This window comes from Neovison vison, chromosome X (genome assembly GCF_020171115.1).
Source record: "Neovison vison isolate M4711 chromosome X, ASM_NN_V1, whole genome shotgun sequence".
NCBI lineage: Eukaryota > Metazoa > Chordata > Mammalia > Carnivora > Mustelidae > Neogale > Neogale vison.
In genome coordinates this window covers 95,173,526-95,193,993 of record NC_058105.1, presented here as the reverse complement: position 1 = coordinate 95,193,993, position 20,468 = coordinate 95,173,526, and the positions used below count along the sequence as shown (strand labels likewise).

Below are 20,468 nucleotides of genomic sequence, written 5' to 3'. Positions count from 1 at the left end.
GATTCAGGAAGTCTGGAATGGAGCCCAGAAACCTGTATTTTCAACAAGTTCCCGTGGTGAAAACTGGTCCTGAATTTGAGATGATTAAGGTAGGGGGACGATCTTATCTTCTTCTTTGGAGAACAGCACTCTGTTGGAAAGGTTCATGAAAATATCTGAGCCTTTATAATTTAGACTTGGAATCTGCACAATTCCAGAGAATATAACTTTGCTTGGTTCCTATTTTTCAGTTCTTAAAAGTGGTGGGCAAGCAATGTGAAAAACTGGTATATCAAAATGTTTCTAGTCCCAACGTTCAACTGTAATGTTCAAGTTTCATTTCCAACTTGTGTATTCAATCAGCATGTATGGTTACCAAGAGAGGTGTTCCTGGAGAAATGCTATAGATTCAAGTGTAACTCAAATCTAATTTCATAAAGGAAATGATAGTATGATGGGGGTTCAATCCTTGAAATTAATAAATTAATGTATCTGTTCAACCAACATTATCATGATCCTGTTTTGTGGGCAGGCACTCGGCTAGGCACATAATGAATGAAGACTATTCATTAGTGAACAGACAATAGTGATGAGACAGGCAGGGTCTCTCGTGACTAGGGGGATGTTCACCTCAAACCAGCTAGAGTTAACATTTATTATTTTGTCTGCCCCAAACATTTCTTTGCAGAGAGGAACTGACTCACATTCTCTCTGTGCCCAAGTTCCCAAACTGCAGGGAAGGGACTGGCCTAGGTTGGGCTGGGTGCAATGAACCTACCCCCAGCTTGGGATAGACTCCGGGCCTTTCCTTGTTTACATAAGCCTTTCCCCTACCGTCCAAGCTAGTTCAACTTTGGTCTTTATCACTTGCAACTGAGGGAGTCTCAATTGACTGAGAGTAATCTCAAGGTGAAGTTGCAAATGGGAAAACAAGGGTGTGATGGGAGTATATCATCCTTACAGGGTGGATCTAACATAGCTGGACACATTAAAGAAGGTCCAAAAAGCAAAGAGATCATATAGATATATCCTGAACAGCAATATAATGCTTTTAATAAGACAACTAACCAAGAAAATGAAGCTGTATTAAATGTAACAGAGAACTGTATTCCATTATTGAAAATATCTGTTTTATATCAAATAATTTCCATTTTTTATGGCAACCAGTCAAAAGGAGAATACACACTTTCGGTAGGATCAAAGACAGAACAGAGAAGGGCTTCTTTAAGGAAACTTCTAGGGGAGACTTGGTCATTTTATGCTTTCTGAAGTTAACTGTGGGAATACACTTTTACTCAGCCTGTGGGTTTAGGTAGTGAGCCTCCACAGGAAAGATCATACAAATGTCATTGGGCTACTTTAGAATATGATAATCACTGGACACTTCTGGGCCTCCTTCTAACCCCTCCAGCTTTCCTGTCTGTTTTGCTTGGCTGAACGTCACCACTTCTTCCTGCCTCTCGGACACAGTCTTTTCTCCTCTATAGCTCTATCACTAACTCTTCCTGTTTAGCAAACTGTGCTAAACTGCATATTTATTTATTTGATGTTGGCAGCCCTGGGGAAAGTGAACTCTGGGAAGGGGCTGTGTCTTTCCTGCCACTACATTACTGGCATCCAACATAGTGATTTGTGCACAGTGGGCACTTAACAAACATTTGCTAAATGAGTGAATGAATACGTAATATGAATAAATGGGTATTAGACTTTCAGAGCAGGGTGGAATCTGGGGGGTCATTTAGTCAAGTATGCTTCTGGCAATAATTGCTAAGCAAAGTATGAGCAGACTTGAAGTGATCTGCCCAAGGCACCCAAAGGCTGCTACTGCCTGTGTGCTTAAGCCACACTGAAAAGGGGTGAAGTGATTCACATGCCCCCTGCCTGCTTTAAGTGCTGCACAGAGATCAGTTAATGAGAATTGCAGCCAGAAACATCTAGAGCTGAGGGCTCTCTGAAAATCACAGTCAGAGAATCATTGCTCTTTAACTCTCCCTTTAATCTGGAAAGCAACTGGGCAGCTTTCTTAAGTAGGGAATTTGTTTTTCTATATTGCAATATCCCTTTTCTATGCTCTGAGGGAAAGATAGGAGTGCATAAGTCTGAAGGCTTCCCCCCCCACCCTTAAGATGGGATTCCTCCCCCAAACATGGAACTTTTCCATTGGTCTTTATCTCAGTGGGTAGCATCACCGGCCATCTGGCTGTGAACACCTAAAGCTTAAGGGACATCCTTGGTAACTGCTTCTCCCTCTGTCCTCACTGGCCGTCTGTTATCCAGGTCTATTGATTTTACTTCTTTGTTAAGTCTGTTCACCTCTTTCCATTTGGTGTCCACGCCTCTACCTCCCAGTTCCAACTGCTCTCCCTGGTCGCAAGCCAATAACTTCTCACGGGTCTCCCCAAAACCTCCCTCCTCCCCGTCTAATCCGTTCTCTGGAGGACGGTCTTTCTAAAATGCGACTCTGATCTCTCCCTGCTTGAAACTCTTCAATAGCCTTCCACTGTCTTTGAGATAAAGAACAGAGTCCTTAACATGCCTTAACATTCTTTCAACACTGTGTGTGTCTGTTCCTGCCAGTCCATTTTCTATACTGCAGCTGTGGTGCCCTCTTTCCACCCAGAAGAGCCCTTCTGACCCATGGGCTTCCGCATATGCCGCTTGGGTGGCCTGGACGGTCTCCACTCTGCCCTACTGCCCCACGCCCCACTTTGCTTGCTTCACTCCAAGGAGTCTTTCCTCGATCTTTCCTTCCCCATGTACGAGGATTCTGTGACAACGAGGCGGGTTCGGCGTCAGTTCTATTCCAATGCTGTTCCTACACCCCGAGGAAATGAATTCGTATCAAAGAGATAGATGTGAATGGAAGGAATGTTATTTTAGCCACATCGCTCAGTTCTTAGAAGGCCTTCCAGATTAGTCTTCCTCTCATTTTGCAGAAGGCCAAAGATCTTATAAGAAGATGTTTTTCATAATGTCATTAGACATTCGCTTTGTTGCTACCAGTATTTCAAATTGTGCCCCAGAGGTTTTTCCTGGAGTGCTACAGCAGGTAGGTCCTTTTCTGGGTGAAGCTGCAGAGCATTTGTGAAGGTAGAGGTGGGGGGCGGGGAGCCTCAGGCATGCTGTCAGGTGCAAGAGCTCTGGGTGTGGGCTCGGAGGTGGTGGTGGAGGAGCTGGAGACAGACCGCTTGTCACACTGTCCATGCCGTCCTTCCCTCCCCACCTCCTAGCAGCACAGGCTAAAGTTGGGTGCCCTACTTCCGGCTGGGACTTCAGAGTCTAGAAAACTTACCATGGGCTCATCTGTGTTCTTTTGGAACTGGACCAGGCGAACTCTGGTCACATTCTCCATATCCATATCTCCGTTGGCGCTTTCTGGAGAATCCCCATTTAAATAGGGCGAGGTGGGGGGAGGAGTGACCCTCAATGCTTCATCACTGTAAACTTCATGAGCCACTACATCGTGAGTTTGAAGTAAGGCCTGGTAGTTTATGAAGAAAGTGAAATATTAATAATAGCACTATGCCAGGAGAAATGTGTTATTTCAAATAAAGGCAGACATAATGCACTTTCAAAGAACTAAGTAGAAAGAATCATCTGTAAACATAGGTGGCCAATTTGGGCTAGGACTTACAATGGGAACACATTTAAAAAGAAACAATGCAGTAATTGGAGTTTTGAGCAAATATCTTTCTGGACAGTATTAACCAAAGGATGAAGATAATTTATAACCTATGACTTAGTAAAAGGAATGAAGAGACACACCAGTGTGTCCGGAAAAAAATGTAATTTTCCAAAATATCACATACAATATGGAGCTCAAAGTCTAAATGTATGTAATGTTTTTGTTATTTTTCTTTTTTGGAGCCCTTGCCCAAATGAAAAATAAGCTGACAATTATTATCATCAATATTTTTGTGATCAATATTTTTGAAAAGAAAGAAAAAGTGATTTCTTTGTATTGATACCCGCATATGCTATCTTGGTGAAACTGGATAACCAAGACCCCTGGTTTCCCTAAAAAAGGATATTCTTCTGCTTACTGTCCTTTCTGTGTCATCAGAAAAAAGTTTTTAATAGCCATGAATATTTGAACATCTCTCCTTCAAAAAGAATTTTACGGCTGAATATCAGCATGTTTGGAGCTCTGCACAGATTCTACTTTCTCGTGTGCTAACTACAAACTCCGTTCTATTTTAATCTGTGATCTGCATGGTGATGAAATATCCGGAGATCATGAAATGCAATTAAAGTTGCTTTAAAAGTATAACCCTTCGCATCTCAAATTAAGTTATTTAATTAAAAAGCTTATTAAAGTCATGACTTGGCTATTTTAATCTTAAAGGCATGCATACGAGGCAAAACTAAAAGGTAACAATGCAGCAAAATCGTACAGAAGGTGGTGTTGGTCTGTCCTCTCAGCAGAGCATGTGCTTGGAGATAATGCGTTTGGGTTTCTCAGGGAAATGGCGGCTACTTTCAAGACCGCAGAGGGCTGGTCTAACCTGGGGTCTGGGTGATTGGGCACAGAACAATGCACCACTTGAGTGCAGGGCTCCATGAAAGCCCTGGGGACCTTGACTTCTGGATCCCTGCCCTGGCTGCACCCTGCACTGGCACCCCAGGCTCCAAGTATGGTGGTTGGGCTCTGGGAGTAAAAAATCCTTCTTTTCCTGGGTTAATTGTGGCCACTTAAGAGACTAATATTTAGGGCAGAAAGCAAAAATCAGTAAGAGATAAACTGAAAACTTCCTCGGCTAGTATTAGGTTCGTCATACCAACTATAGATGTAACTTCCATAATTGGGGAACTTTCAAAGACAGGCTTTGTATGACTGGAGGCTGTAGAGGCTGGCAAGCAAAGAACCAAGCTTTCATTAGGAGAACGCATCACATGGGTTGGAGAAAGTGTTTATGCTGCTTTTTTGCAAATGATTTCTACTCACCCTTTTAAGTTACATAAGCAAACACTTGTATTTAGTGTATTATTTCTAAGGAAGGATTAAGTTCCAACAATCACAAAATAATACCCAAATAGAACTTCAACAGAAAAATACTCAAATGAGGTCACTGAATAAGGTCATACTTGATGCTAAGCATGATTTGCCACTGTCAAGTCTGCTGTCAAAAATAAAACTTACCCCTAAAGTTCGAATGTATATGCAAACTGAAAAAAAGGGGCTACTTAGATTGTTCAAGGAAGCCAGTAAAAAAGAATATACAAGTGGTGCCTGGATGGCTTAAGTGTCCGACTCTTGATTTCAGCTCAGGGCACAATCTTGGGGTCACGAACTGGAGCTCCTTAACAGCTCCCTGCTCAGTTAGGCGGGGAATCTGCTTGAGGATTCATTCTCCCCCTCTTCCTCTGTCCCTCCCCCTGCTAGCACGTGCATGTGCATGCTCTCTCTCCAAAATAAGCAGATAAAATCTAAAAAAAAGGAAAAAGAATATGCAGAATAAAAAATTGGAAAAATCTAAATCTCAATATTTTTCTCCGAATATGTTATGAGGTATAATTGAGCAACTGGTAATAAGCTGAAATAGCTATTAGTTTTAATTACATAAGAATCGTGTAATAGGAAAGAAATACTTTCACTTTTTGTACTCTAGCAAGGACATGGACAAGACAATTAACTCGAGACTACAGTGAAAAAATATCTGACTACTTTAAAATAAGCAGGAAAAATATGAATTTTATGGTTGAAAAGTGGCTCCTCTGGCTTCTAAATTATCAATTGTACAACGGGCCACTAAATAATAAGAATATCATCATAATCTAAGGTGATTTTAACCATCTTATTTTTTTTGAGAAAGTAGAATACAGATTTGCTTTTAAATTCTTCTGTTCCAGATACTTTTTCATTTTTATTTTTTTAATTAAGTAGGCTCTATCTCCAGTGTGGGGCTTGAACTCATGACCCAAAGATCAAGAACTACATGATCTACTGACTAAGCCAGCCAGGCGCCCCTAGATCTTATTTCTTAAAGGAAAAAAGCATTAACTTTATTAACCTTCTCTTCTATTAATATTTGTCCTTACAATGTTTTATGTTTTACAACTGCAATAAGCAAAGGATCTATTTATTCTTTTGTAAAAAAAGTCTTTCAAAAGGAATAATTGAAAAAGGGATTAGTGTGATATTTTTTATCATGACCTCTAGAATACAGACTTTTAAAAAAAGATTTAATTTATTTATTTGACAGAGAGACACCGAGGGAGAGAACACAAGCAGGGGGAGTGGGAGAGGAAGAAGAAGGCTTCCTGCTGAGAAGGAGCCTGATGCGGGGCTCCATCCCAGGACCTGGGACCCTGACCTGAGCCGAAGGCAGACACTTAACGACTGAGCCACCCACGTGCCCCTAGAATACAGACTTTAAAAAAATAATTCAAGCCTATTCCTTTTTATTCTTTAATTACTTTAATATTCACAAGTATCTATATTTTAAGTGTCAGGTAATTCAATATTAAACCTTCATGTTTTAATGATCAGAAAGCAAAGAAAAAGCCAGGTCATTGAGGCAGTAAGTGTGAAATGATAACTATGCTAAGAATAACTCCCAAACCTCAGTATAATAAAAACATAAGCATTACAATATTTCCCTTTAAGCTATTAATATTTTTTAAAAAATACCAAGATTTTAAAACCATGACTTTAAAATGCTTGTAAGATAAAAGCTCCAGCACTTAAAAGTTTATTTAACTTAGTATATATAGCTCAGAAGTATATTTTCCACAAGGGATGTTATTTAAACATACACTTATTTGGGAATGACCAGTGAGCTCAAGTTTATAGGAAAATGGACCCTCATGACAGGTCAACCAACTTTGAGGAGCACAGGCTTTGGAGCCCACAAGATCTGGGTTTTAAACCTCAGCAAGACCACTTACTAGGTGAGTGACCTCTAGCAAGCCTCATTACCTTTCTAGGGCAGTTTCTTCTCTGAACTGTAAAATGGGCTTAGCCACGCTCCCTCACATCCCAGCCATCAGCAAGTCCTGTTGTGTCCAACCATCTCCATGTTGCATCGCAGCCTGCCCATTTCCCACCAGTTCCAGCCTTTCGCAAGCCTCTACCACCTCTCACCACAGCCTCTTTTAATTCTTACAACAGAAACCATTCTCTGCACACCAGCCCCAGGGATCTTTCAAGCACAGATCTGATCATATTTTCCTGTTCGCAGTCACTTAGTGTTGCCTGACTGCGATCAGGAGAAAATCCAGACTCCTTGTCACAGCCTGGAAGACCTGACTTGGTCTGGCCTCTGCCAACCATGCCTAGCTTTTTTTTTTTTTTTTTTTTTTTTAAGATTTTATTTACTGGGGCGCCTGGGTGGCTCAGTGGGTTAAAGCCTCTGCCTTCGGCTCAGGTCATGATCCCAGGGTCCTGGGATCGAGCCCCGCATCGGGCTCTCTGCTCAGCAGGGAGTCTGCTTCCCCCTCTCTCTCTGCCTGCCTCTCTGCCTACTTGTGATCTCTGTCAGATAAATAAATAAAATCTTTTTTTTATACTTTTTTTCCCCCAATTTATTTATTTTCAGAAAAACAGTATTCATTATTTTTTCACCACACCCAGTGTTCCATGCAAGCTGTGCCCTCTATAATACCCACCACCTGGTACCCCAACCTCCCACCCCCCCGCCACTTCAAACCCCTCAAAAGAAAAAAGATTTTATTTATTTGAGAGAGAGAGATAGACTGAGAGAGCATGAGTGGGGTGGAGGGGGAAAGGGAGAGAGAGAATCTCAAGCAGACTCCCTATTGAGCATGGAGCCTGACACAGGGTTCTATCTTGTGACCCTGACATAATGACCTGAGCCGAAATCAAGAATCGGATGCTTAATCAACTGAGCCACCCAGGCATCCCCTGTGGCTAATGTTTTAAAAATGGTATATTCAAAAACTAATGAGGAAAAAAAAGTTACAGTTAGTTACAGTGGCTAACTGAACATAATAAAAAATGTTACGTATTTAACATAAATTTCCACTTGTAATCATGCTTTTGAACTGCAGCTTAATAGACACATCTGGACCTTCTTTCACAGAAAGGCATCTCCTCTGTTTTGAGTTCTGTTTAACCATTTAGCATTGGAACTGGCTAACTACAGGTGCTGTCCCCGGTTTCCATACAGTAGAAATGAGTGAAGAGAGTGTAAGAGTTCTGCATCATCAAGTGATGGAATTCCTCCACTAAACCACCTCGGATCAGAGGTGAAAAAGATCCCACCTGGGATCTTTTCAAGTGAAACCCGTCTCTAGTTTGAGTTCTCTGTGGTTTAAATACCATACACAGTTCCAGTGACTTAAGAACTATCCTGGCAGGAGGCAAATCCCTTGTGTGATGACCATAGGGATAGCTTCTTTACAACTATGACACAAAGTAAAAAGGATCTTGATATATTTGGTATTACCTGGTACTGTACTCTTAACAGTCTGCTATTATATGAGTAACGCCATATCTGACGAAGACAGCCACATTTTAGGAGGATTATTAAAAACTGCTTTTGAAAATGAGGTTTTAGTTCTAGAGAATTTTAATCGGTACTTACCATGAAATGAGGTTGTGTTAAAATACGCTTTAGTTCCTTTGCATCATTATTCTCAGGGTAACATGAAATTTCTTCCAATACCTAAAAAATAAGCAAGATGTAGGACAGTATAAACAGAACGCCAGCTTTAGAAAATAGAGAATTCTTTTAAATTAGAAATTATGAATAGATTTTTATTTTTCTACAGTAGGCAAAACAATTACTTTAGAAAAAATTCATCACTTTATTAAAGGTTATCAATATAGAAGAACATTATTGATGGTAATAAAAAAATAAAACAAATTGCTATAATTTCTCTGACTCAATTACTCAACTATAACCCAAAAGGTTATTGAAAAATACAAAACAAAATGACAAGTCCACAATACAATTTACTACAGGTATAAGTCACTTAACTAACTTAATGGGCAAATATCTCTACAAATCTTTTTCCAAACTCACTATCAAAACGAATCTGTAATAAAAGTTAAGAGCAGCTTTTTTTTTACATTAACAAAACAGTCGATTCCTTTTAGAAAGATTAAAATGACACAGGCTCACATAAAGAACCATTTAAAGAAAAGAAACACTTCAGTAATTTTCCTGCAGCCTGGCAGAGTCCGTGTTCTCCGCACACATCTCACATAGCGGAAACCACGCCTCTGCCAACACTTCCTAGTGTTCACTGCCAGGGAATCCAAGGGAACAGTTAAAACCCCAAACCCAAAACCCCAAACCACTGAAAGCTTCTCCTTCCACTCTGAAAGTTATCCGTTACCATCAGGATGGAGTTTCTCCATTTAAAATTTGAGCATGTGACAGGAGACCAGGGAAAAGCCTCTGTTGTCCTGTCCTACCACGCCCCACCCCCCCACCTCAGGGTAAACACTCTACTGCGGTTCTAACCGTAGATGGTTGGACTCACAGAGTAGTTATACATATTGCACTCCTGAGGTTAAGCCAATCAAAGACGGCTTCAGGAGGGCTGGCTGTTACGGGCACACAAGTCATCCACCCAGAGTAATCTCTTGCATCATCTTGGAGAATCTTAATACTGGGGCAAGAAGGAGCATTTAGAGGTCGTTTAGAGGACCTCTAAGGCTTAGATCTTGCAGGCATACCTAAGTGCTACTCAATCACCTCCTCAGGGAAGAAGGATAAAGACCAAACAAACACTACAAGGTTTCTTTCTGATCTAAAAGAACTCTTAACAAGTGCTGGTTATGCAGTTAATTCATACTGTGTAAGGAAGATAATAAGCAAAGTCGCCTCGGTATATTTTATGCTTTGTGTGTCTCTACCAGTGAAATGAAAGGATGAAACCATGTGTTCTCTCTCTTCCCTGCTACTCTCAAGGTCTGTACTTTTAAACAGCAAGGCGTGGTCCCCTAAGTCAGAGAGAACGGCTCCTGGTGCCCTTGACCTCATGGGCAGGTCCAGCAGCACGGCTGGTCTTGTTTCTCAGGGAAAATGCAAGGCTCTCTAGTGCAGGCATGGGTGTTTAAAATCTGGTAGGGAAGGAATTCTGTTTTTCATACTCTTTTCACTTAGTAGTCTCACTGTATAAAAACTGCTTTCAAAGGGAAATGTTAATTTGCATACGGACTTTTATAACATCAAAAAGTGAAAGAAAAAAAGTACACATCTAATGATGGAGGACTTGCTAATTCATTATAATCTAGTAATAACAAAGACTTACTCCTTCATTAGAATTTTCTATTTATGAAGACCAAGTATAAACATTGGAAAATGATTATATAATGTCAGGTAAGAAAAGATGTATTCTGATTGCAGCTACATGAAATGTATATGCAAAAAAATAAAATTTATATGCAAATGGTAGTGACAGGAAGTGTATACACAGAAATGAAAATTACTGTGTTAGGGTCCTGGGGTTATGGATGGATTTTTACTTATCCAAACTTTTTGCAATATCATATTTCTATAATAAAAAAACCGGGGTGCCCGGCTGGCTCAGTCAGCACAGCCTGTGATTCTTGATCTCGGGCTTGTGAGTTTGAGCCCCACGTTAGGTATTGAAGTAATCTTTACTTTAAAAAACATTTAAACATTTAAAAACATTTTTTAAAAAAGCTGGTGACAGGTACAGCCATGTACACTAGCTGATAATTTATAAAAATGATTTCTCTCTCAACTCAGTATACTTAATTGTTATAGATATTTAATTAACTTCCAAACACTACTGTCTTAAGCAACTCAAATTTTCAGAGCCTATTTCCAAGCATGCGCAGTAAAATAACTTACTAAAAAAAAAAGAGAAGTACAACTGATATGTTAACATGTTCAAGTTTACAGAGCAGAACCAGAACCAGAAATCGAGGCATTGTTGTCCCTGAGGCTTTTCTTTCTTTCCTGTATGTAAAATGTTCAGTGATAAACTTAGAAATACTAAATCTGACTGTATGGTCCACTGTGACTCCAACGAAACCACCTCTTTACTGTGCAGCGGAAATGTTTTCAATAAAGGTAGCAAATATGACTCCCAGATACATTTATAAAATATATCACTTACCTCTTTGGCTCTCTGTACTGCATCACTTGGAGGATTCCTGATTTGTGGTGAAGATTTTGTGTTAATTTTGTCATACAGCTAAAAGCAAAGAAGAAAATCCAATCAACACTCCTAATTCTTTGCTAAAAGTTCAGAGCTGCCTACTTATTATTTCACTAAACAAAATCTTCCTCTGACAAACGCTTGCTGATGATTTCAGGGTCTCCTTCCATTAATAATCTCTCACTCATTCAGCGTAACTTGTTGCAAGAGGAGTCTTACGTGTATTGTTTTAGAAAATCATCTTCGAATAGATGATCCAAGATTCTGTCAGTGTGGCAGTTTCCTTTCTCATTTAAAATTGATCACTACTTCAGAATTGCAATATTTTGTTGCCTCTGATAGAAGCAACATTCACTAACATGGATCTAGAGCAAAATGAAAGAACTCTTTCTGGCCAAGACATGTCTGAAAGAATTTTCAACGAAATTGAAATCTTGGGAAAGGGCAAACCAACTCCTTCTAGGAAGGAATGTTCTCACAAAAGGTTTATGCTTGTTTTACTAGGGCTGTTTATTAACAGTATCAGTGCTGGCAACCTTCAGCAGGAAGTGAAGGACATAAACTTTTTCCTTTTGAATTTGCAAATTCACAGAGCATGAGAAGACACTGAGAAGAATCTAAATATATTTCAAAAATGCCACAAATCTAACTGATCCAAAATTTGACTTTCTGAAGACAATTAATTCTTTAAAGAAAAATATCTGTAGGGTGGAAATGTAATTAAAATACTAATTTCTACCTCAAACAAAATGGCTCATTTGACAGTCTGCTTTGAAAAGTAAAAAATTAAAATGGATTTTGGCCAGTCTGCCAATGTCTATTTCCTAACTTCTCTAAAATAGATGGGCTTTTTTCCTGCTTGGTTTTTGTTTAGTTTTTTTTTTTTTTAAAGATTTTATTTATTCACCTCACAGACAGGGATTACAACCCAAGCTGAAGGCAGAGGCTTAACCCACTGAGCCACCCAGGCGACCCTGTTTAGTTCTTTTTACCCTCCTCCTGTGGACCACAATGCTCGTGTACAGGTCAAATACTGACTGTATACATCCTTCAGGTTACAGTTAGATTTCTTCATACAGATGCAAGATAAAGCCTTACGATTTGTTTGGGCCACACCATACGTAAAAATGCCTTACAAATACATAAATTAATTACAAAGATGACAAATGAGAACAACGTGAAGATAGAGCAGTGACCATTTTTAAATGAGGGCATTGAGAAAGTACTACTAAATGAGAGGTTAAATGCACACTGTAAGTAGGCTAGTAAAATGCTGTTTAAAATATTATACAGTTGACCCTTGAACAGAATGGGTCTGAACTGCACAGGTCTACTTACTGTGTTTTCCCCCGTAATAAAAACAGTACAGTACTCTAAATGTATTTTCTCTTATGATATTCAGAAGATTTTATTTATTTGAGAGAGAAAAAGAGAGAGCATAGAAGGAGAGTGAGAGGGAGAAGCGGACGCCCCACTGAGCAGAGAGCCCGAAGCAGGGCCCAATCCCAGGACCCTGAGATCATGACCTGAGCCGAAGGCAGATGCTTAACCGACTGAGCCACCGAGGCGCCCACCAAATGCTAACTCCAGAGAGTAACAGTAGTCATACCAACAACAAGAATTACTACTTTTATTGAACACTTACTAGATGTTAGTTATTAGTGAAAATTCTTAATATATATTCCCCCATTTAACCTCAGGCAATACTGAATACTGTTATGCTGAAAATAAATAAATTTAATTAAAAAAAACCTATCAGGTCGATACCCTTTATTTTTCCCACTTTACAGATGAGGAAACTGAGGCACAGGGTAGTAAAGTGAGAACCGCTGTTCTAGGTTTATAGCCTCTTCACAGGTGACATACAGATGCCTGGAGTTTCAACATTTTTTGGGGTCCTGCTTCCAAAAAAGTGCTCAGACCAAATTTTCCTCTGTTCCTTTGGTCTGGCCTGATTCAGTTCATCATGTATTTGCCCAAAGTGCAGTGGGACTAGTGGTGGAATGAGGGAGAGGTTGGGTGCTTCTCATAAAGGCAGAAGCAGTAGAAGGAATTAAAAGAAGGGGTCTTCTGTCTGAGGTGGGGGCACTGGGCTCTGCCCCTCCAGCTCCTAGGAGATCCCGGGACTGGAGCAGTTCCAGCAGTTACTGGACACAATGGATGCTAAGAACAGATGGTGAGTCTCAACTAACTGCTCTTGAAGCAGAAGGGTGAGTAAGAACCATGGCAGGAAGGGGCAGGGAGAAACGGGGCTCACTTTGTCACCATCAGAAATGAGTCCTTGTTGTCTCCTCCATCTATCCATCCATCCACCAACTGAGCTCCTACTATGTACTAGGCCGTGCAGTTCTTTTTACTGGGTTTATGAAAATGAAAAAGAGGACAGTGTTGTCCTCAGAAAACTCCCAGATTCCAAAGACACATGGAGCCAAAAGCCTAGAAACCTGTGTCAGCTGGATCCTGTTGAGAACCTACGAGTAGTATGGTTCCCAGCGCTATCAACTGGAAGAGATCTCAGCTGAGTGAGCCCCGAGCTGGAGACTATCTGGATATGCATGCATAAGATGCCAACCTTCATATCTCCTCTTCAATTTCTGGGACTGGGTTTTGCCTTTGGGACTCAAAATATTTTAGCGATATCCACAACAAACACAAACCATTTATTTATTTATTTTTAAAAGATTTGACAGATATCACAAGTAGGCAGAGATGCAGGCAGAGAGATTAGGGTGGGGGAAGCAGGCTCCCAGCTGAGCAGAGAGTCCGATGTGGGGCTCGATGTGGGGCTTGATCCCAGGACCCTGGGATCATGACCTGAGATGAAGGCAGAGGTTTAACCCACTGAGCCACCCAGGTGCCCAAATACAAACCATTTAGAAATGTGGCAAAGCAGGTAAAGAAAAAGTCCTCCATGGAGGAATGCTTTAATGCAATGTAACATTAGTGTTTTAAAACAGTGGTCCGAGAAATATGTAGCTTTTCTTTTCTTTTTTTTTTAAAAGATTTTATTTATTTGACAGAGAGAAATCACAAGTAGGCAGAAAGGCAGGCAGAGAGAGAGGAGAAAGCAGGTTCCCTGCGGAGCAGAGAGCCCGACGCGGGGCTCGATCCCAGGACCCTGGGATCATGACCTGAGCTGAAGGCAGAGGCTTTAACCCACTGAGCCACCCAGGCGCCCCAATATGTAGCTTTTCAAGTTCTCGTTCTTAGGGATTCAAAGTCCAAGTCTAGGTGGTTTTGTGAAGGCACGGGGGTAAGTGAGACGTGGCTGGGCTCTGAGAACAAAGGAAGGCTGCAGCATGTATAAAGACTATCTAGAATGATATGATTTGGGACTTCCTCTGTACCTCTTGTACCTTCACCTGGAGCCCAGAGCTAAGGCCTATAGGAAGGAAGTGGCACCGAGCCTGCTAGAAAACTGCCAGGGCCAGACCGTCCTTCTAGGGCTTGCTGGAAGGCAGCCAAAACGGCCCTTCCGTACTCACCCCACGCCCCGTTCTGCCTACAGAGGCAGAAGTCTGGCGTCTGTCGGAGTCACAGGATGAAGAGACCAAGTATTTGATCTCCCCTTCCTTCCTCCTGGGTAGGAGGTCAGAGGGAGTTGCCTTTTTCCTCATGCCAGTGAAGGGTGGTCGGTGCTCCACGAGAATCACACCCAGAAAATGGAGGTACCAGTAACGAGAGCTCGTTATCTCACTCTCTGGAGGGATGCTTGCCGAGTGGCAGTGACTCAGGAGGCCCATCTCAGTGTACCAGGGGTACTGTGAGAAAGAGTCCTTGGGACGGCTTGACAGGTGACGTTTGTGGTCCCGAGTAAAAACATATTGATGCCTGCCTCTCTCCTGGCCGGAGGCCACCCGGGGCAGCCCTTGTCAGCAGGGTGAGGCTGGCGGTAGGGCACCCCACACCTGTAGTGTTTCCCATGGGTGTGTTTCCCATGAGTCAAGGAGCTGCCTCAGAGTGTGATCCGGCTGCAGCCATCTTGATGGAGCCCCGTCCAAGAGGGCTGCCTGCATGGAGCAAAGGGATCCAGAAATAATTAGCTGTGGGGTAACGCCTGGGTGCAGGAGCTGAGAGGGTGCTGCTGAGGCCAGCTCCAGAGTCCACTGATGATGCAGAACCCAGGACAAAGCCAGCATTTGACGACTGCCACATCGAGCGCATCAATAGCCAAGAGGACCCTAGCTGCCCGAGGGAAAGGATTCTGGAACATGCTGTTTAAGGGTTGCTTTCTCTTTTCCATGACCAGACTCTTGAGTTCCCTGACATTCAGTAACAGCGCCTCACATGGGGCTGAGTACACTGGAGATGCTTAATACATGTTTCTTTAAAAAATAAAGGCATATTTGAGCTGGTGCAGAGGAACTGGAAATAGATATTTCAAAAAAAATTTCAGAGTGACCTAAAAATAAACAGACTGGGAATACTTTCTTAGCTTGTTTCTTTAGGAACAAGGTATCATTTATCTTTGGTCCTTCCTGCATAGTTAAAACTTTCCCTCAACATTAAGAAATCTATTTTGACCATATTTCTTTTGGGTGTGTTTCAAGGCTGATTTACTTCATCAAATATGGTTCAGCTCCTCCACGCTTTTAAAGGTAATTTAATTTGCTTCTTCAGCTCCTCCATTTTAAGGAGGAAGCAGAGGTCCAGTGAGGTGAAGTGTCACGCTCAAGGTTCTGTAGGCACAACAGCAGCGACTAGACCGTGAACTCCTGATGTGCCATCCTTTCTCTCATACCAGACTTCCTTGCTTTATATCAGAATTCAGGAACACACGAAGTCTTCTGCCAGGGAGACAACCTTTAGCAAATATTTGGGGAGGGAACTGTAGAGAATGCTACTTATAGGTTGTAGGAAAAAAATATACTAAATAGGATTTGGAAGATATTAGCCAATCAACTGCAAACCTTGCCCTGTTAAAGAATGCTAGAATTCTATTCATTTTCTGGTGATAAATATCTCAGGCTTTGTGGCGGTAAGGATTCTGTCAGCCACTCAGCCTTGTCGTGTATGCCAAGGCGGCCATTAACAACCCATCAGTGAATGGACATGGCAGTGTGCCAATAAAACTTTATTTCCAAAAATAGGTGGCTGGCTGGATTTGGCCTGAGCACCACAGTTTGCCAACCCCTGCTCAAGAAGCTTAAGTTCACAGTGGATTGAAATGGTAAAATATATTTCTTTCTGCTATCTGGGGCACCTGATGCGGGGCTCGATCTCATGACTCTGAGATCATGACCTGAGCTGAACTGAGGACTTGGATGTTTAACCAACTGAGCCACCCAGGCACCTCCTAAGTTCTTACTTCCAGTTAACATACAGTGTTATATGAGTTCCAGGTGTACCACTGTGACACAACACTTCCACATACCACCCAGAGCTCATCACAACTGCCCGCCTCAATCCCATCCCCTATTTACCCCATTCCCCTGCCTGCCTCCCCTCTGGTAACCCTCAGTTTAACGGTATCGAGTGTATTTGTAAAGCTGAGGTGTAGAAGATGAGGCAGAGGGAGGGAAGAATGTTCATAATTTATCCCTAGAGAGGGGCCTGGGAATCGCTGCTCAGCAGGGGGCCTGCTTCTCCCTGTCCCTCTGTCCCTTGCCCTGTTCATGCTTGCTCTCTTGCTCAATAAAAAAAATCTTTAGGAAAAAAGTTATCCCTAGAGAGAAAACAAGAATGAATCTGTTACTGTTCTCTCTTTCCAATGAAGTTAAGGTTCCCCAACTTCAGCCCTTTTTTATTAAAACACACACACACACACACACACACACGCACACCCCAGAACAAGGAAATGTGGACAGATGTAAGGGAAACAGACTGTTGGACGCCGTCTCAGACACACCATTCTCTGCTCGTCTCTGGCGCTGGGTCAGATACGGCCACACACAGCTAGGTGCACATGCTTAATCTTTCTGCCTTAAGAAATAGAAGTACAGTTCTGTTAGGAGGCCACAATTCTACATTGGAGATGGGCTATTTTAAACACAGTGGACTCAAGTTGGTGGTAATATTAAATTCAACTCTCCTGAGAGTGTACTTCCAAACATAAAGATGAAATCTGATAAGATGTCACTTTTTATTCACATCCAATGCACTAAATCAAGTTTCCTCTTTTTTTTTTTTTAAACCATACTCCATCATATCTCATGCTCTTCTGGTGTCTAGCCCTCAAACAGAAGCCTTTGTTTTGCTCCCAGTTTATATGCAGCATTCAGCAAGATCAACATTTAAAATGGAATGGTTGGCAGAGAACCATAAAGTTACTCTCACGGGGTTGTATGTCCCACTAACTTTAGCACAGAGGAAACCAAATCTCAGGACCAGAATGTGTATTGGCTGAGATAAGAAGATAACTTTTGCAACGAGACTGCAGACATGGGCCAAATAGCAAATGGCTTTGTAGAGTTGTAGGAACTCCACTCAAGTTCATGAGCAACCACCCTCTTACCACTTCCTTCAAAGAGACTGAACAAGCTGCCTGCTGGAAAGGAATTCAAGTTTTCAAGAGTCAAATATTTAGCTGAAAAGTATGTAATGAAGTATGTCTGCGATCCTGGTACAACAGATGATAATACTTTTCATGGATTTACACTGCATAGCAATAATGGGAATGACTTGCCCTGGAAACAGGGCATCTTATTTAAAATAGAACTTTCTGTACAGTTTCTGAGTTATCTGAAGAAGCTCAGTGATTAGAAACAAGCTTCAGTGTGTCACTTCTTTTTGGTGAACCTTGATATCCAACACTATTTTTTTATGATTTTATTCATTTATTCGACAGAGAGAGATCACAAGTAGGCAGAGAGAGAGGAGGAAGTAGGCTGCCTGCCAAGCAGAGAGCCCGATGTGGGACTTGATCCCAGGACCCAGAGATCGTGACCTGAGCCGAAGGCAGAGGCTTAACCCACTGAGCCACCCAGGCGCCCTCCAACAGTATTTTTAAAAAATAAGTTTGAAATCTGGCAAACTGTGAGGGAAAGGTGATTTATTACGAAAAGGTGATTTACTACTAAGCTGGGGGCACCATGTTGCCTGATTTCAAGCTATATGACAAAGCTGCGATCACCAAAACAGCATGGTACTGGCACAAAAACAGACACATAGATCAGTGGAACAGAGTAGAGAGTCCAGATATGGAGGGGCCCTCAACTCTATGGTCAACTAATCTTTGACAAAGCAGGAAAAAATATCCAACGGAAACAAGATTATCTCTTCAATAAATGGTGCTGGGAAAATTGGACAGCTATATATGGAAGAATGAAACTCAACCATTCGCTTACACCATACACAAAGATAAACTCTAAATGGATGAAAGACCTCAATGTGAGACAGGAATCCATCAAAGTCCTAAAACATAGGAGAACATAGGCAGTAGCCTCTTCAACATCAGCTACACAAACTTCTTTCAAGACACGTCTCCAAAGGCAAGGAAAAAACAAAAGTGAAAATGAACTTCTCGGACTTCATCAAGATAAAAAGCTTCTGGACAACAAAGGAAACAGTCAACAAAAAAAGATGCAACCCACAGAATGGGAGAACATATTTGCAAATGACACTACAGATAAAGGAATGATATCTAAGATCTATAAAGAACTTCTCACTCAAATGCAACACCTAAAAAACAAATAATTAAGTCAAAAAATGGGCAGAAGATATGAACAGACACTTCTCCAAAGAAGACATACAAATGACTAACAGACACATGAATAAATGTTCATCATCATTAGCCATCAGGGGAATTCAAATCAAAACCACATTGAGATACCACCTTACACCAGTTAGAATGGCAAAAATGGACAAGGCAAGAAATAACAAATGTTGGAGATGTTGTGGAGAAAGGGGAACCCTCTTACACTGTCCCTGTTGGTGGGAATGCAAGGTGGTACAGCCACTTTGGAAAAGTGTGGAGGTTCCTCAAAAAGTTAAAAATAGGGCTAGCCTATGACCCAGCAATTGTACTACTGAGTATTTACCCCAAAGATAGAGATGCAGTGAAAAGGGCCACATGCACCCCAATGTTCACAATAGCTCAACTGTGGAAAAAGTCAAGATGCCCTTCAACAGATGAATGGATAAAGATGATGTGGTCCTAAAAAAAAAAAAAAAAAAAGAAGATGTGGTCCATATATACAATGGAATATTATGCAGCCATCAGAAAGGATGAATATCCAACTTTTGCATCAACATGGACGGAACTGCAGGAGATTATGCTGAGTGAAATAAGTCAAGTAGAGAAAGTCAATTATCATATGGATTCACTTATTTGTGGAACATAAGGAATAGCATGGAGGACATTAGGAGAAGGAAGGGAGAAATGAAGCGGGGGAAATCAGAGGGGAAGACGAATCACAAGAGACTGTGGACTCCGGGAAACAAACTGAAGGTTTTATAGGGGAGCGGGGAGGAGGGATGGGTGAGCCTGGTGATGGATATTAAGGAGGGCATGTACTGCAGGGAGCACTGGGTGTTATACGCAAACAATGTATCTTGGAACACTGCATCAAAAACTAATGATGTATTGTATGATGACTAATGTAAGATAAAAAATATAAAATGGGATTTTCAAAAATTTAAGAAGCTACAATGAAACTTTGCAATGAACTTCTATAACCTATCCTGCTCACAAATCTAAGAATGATTATGCATTGAGATATTATGATTTACAAAAAGAAATTAAAACCACCCAGGACATTTTTCTTTTATGGGATTAAAAAAATACCTTTCCTCTCTGCACTGAAAATCGTTTTCCCTAAGAATTAATATTCCATAAAACTTCTAAAAATAGTTTTTAAATTAATTTTTAAAAAATAGTTGAAGGAAGCCCTCAAAGATTAGTTTCACAGATGAATCTCCATTTGTATGGAGATAATACACTCCATTCATTTGAAGAATACACTTTCGTTTCATTTGCGTGCTACTGTTCACAATTTCTATTTTGTGCTGACTTTCCCTCTGAAAAGTCAGAAAACATGTAAATAGTTAAATTTCATAAATTTTATTTTTTAAAGGACTTATTTATTTATTTGATAGAGAGAGACTTAGCGAGAGAGGGAACACAAGCAGGGGGGAGTGGGAGAGAGAAGCAGGCTCCCCACTGAGCTTCCCCTGATGAGGGGCTCAATCCCAAGACCCTGGGATCATGACCTGAGCCGAAGACAGATGCTTAATGACTGAGCCACCCAGGTGCCCCTGGAAGTTAGATTTACTCTGGAGAAGGTTCAGGGGCTGCCCACCATTGCTAAGGCCCAGGTTATTTTGGGTAAAGTTAGAAATACGTATCTGATTTCGTGCCCAGTAAGAATGGTCCTGGGAGCCCTTGAGTTAGATGTTTCAGGAAAACGTTAGCCTAATGGTCTGGTAGTGAAATGCTAGCTTAAATCAAG

At 41.3% G+C, this 20,468-nt stretch overlaps 1 protein-coding gene across 13 annotated transcripts in view; it reads right to left on the bottom strand.

The window, feature by feature from the left end:
• Positions 1 to 20,468, bottom strand: part of CASK (calcium/calmodulin dependent serine protein kinase) — a 350,383-nt gene that overhangs the window by 46,711 nt on the left and 283,204 nt on the right. For all 13 annotated transcript variants that reach the window (XM_044235607.1, XM_044235608.1, XM_044235613.1 and 10 more), the window contains 3 exons: positions 11,038 to 11,115; positions 8,526 to 8,606; positions 3,272 to 3,460 (listed from right to left, as the gene is read on the bottom strand). In XM_044235607.1, the coding sequence (XP_044091542.1) occupies positions 3,272 to 3,460; positions 8,526 to 8,606; positions 11,038 to 11,115 (348 nt within the window). The remainder of the gene's footprint in view (positions 1 to 3,271; positions 3,461 to 8,525; positions 8,607 to 11,037; positions 11,116 to 20,468) is intronic.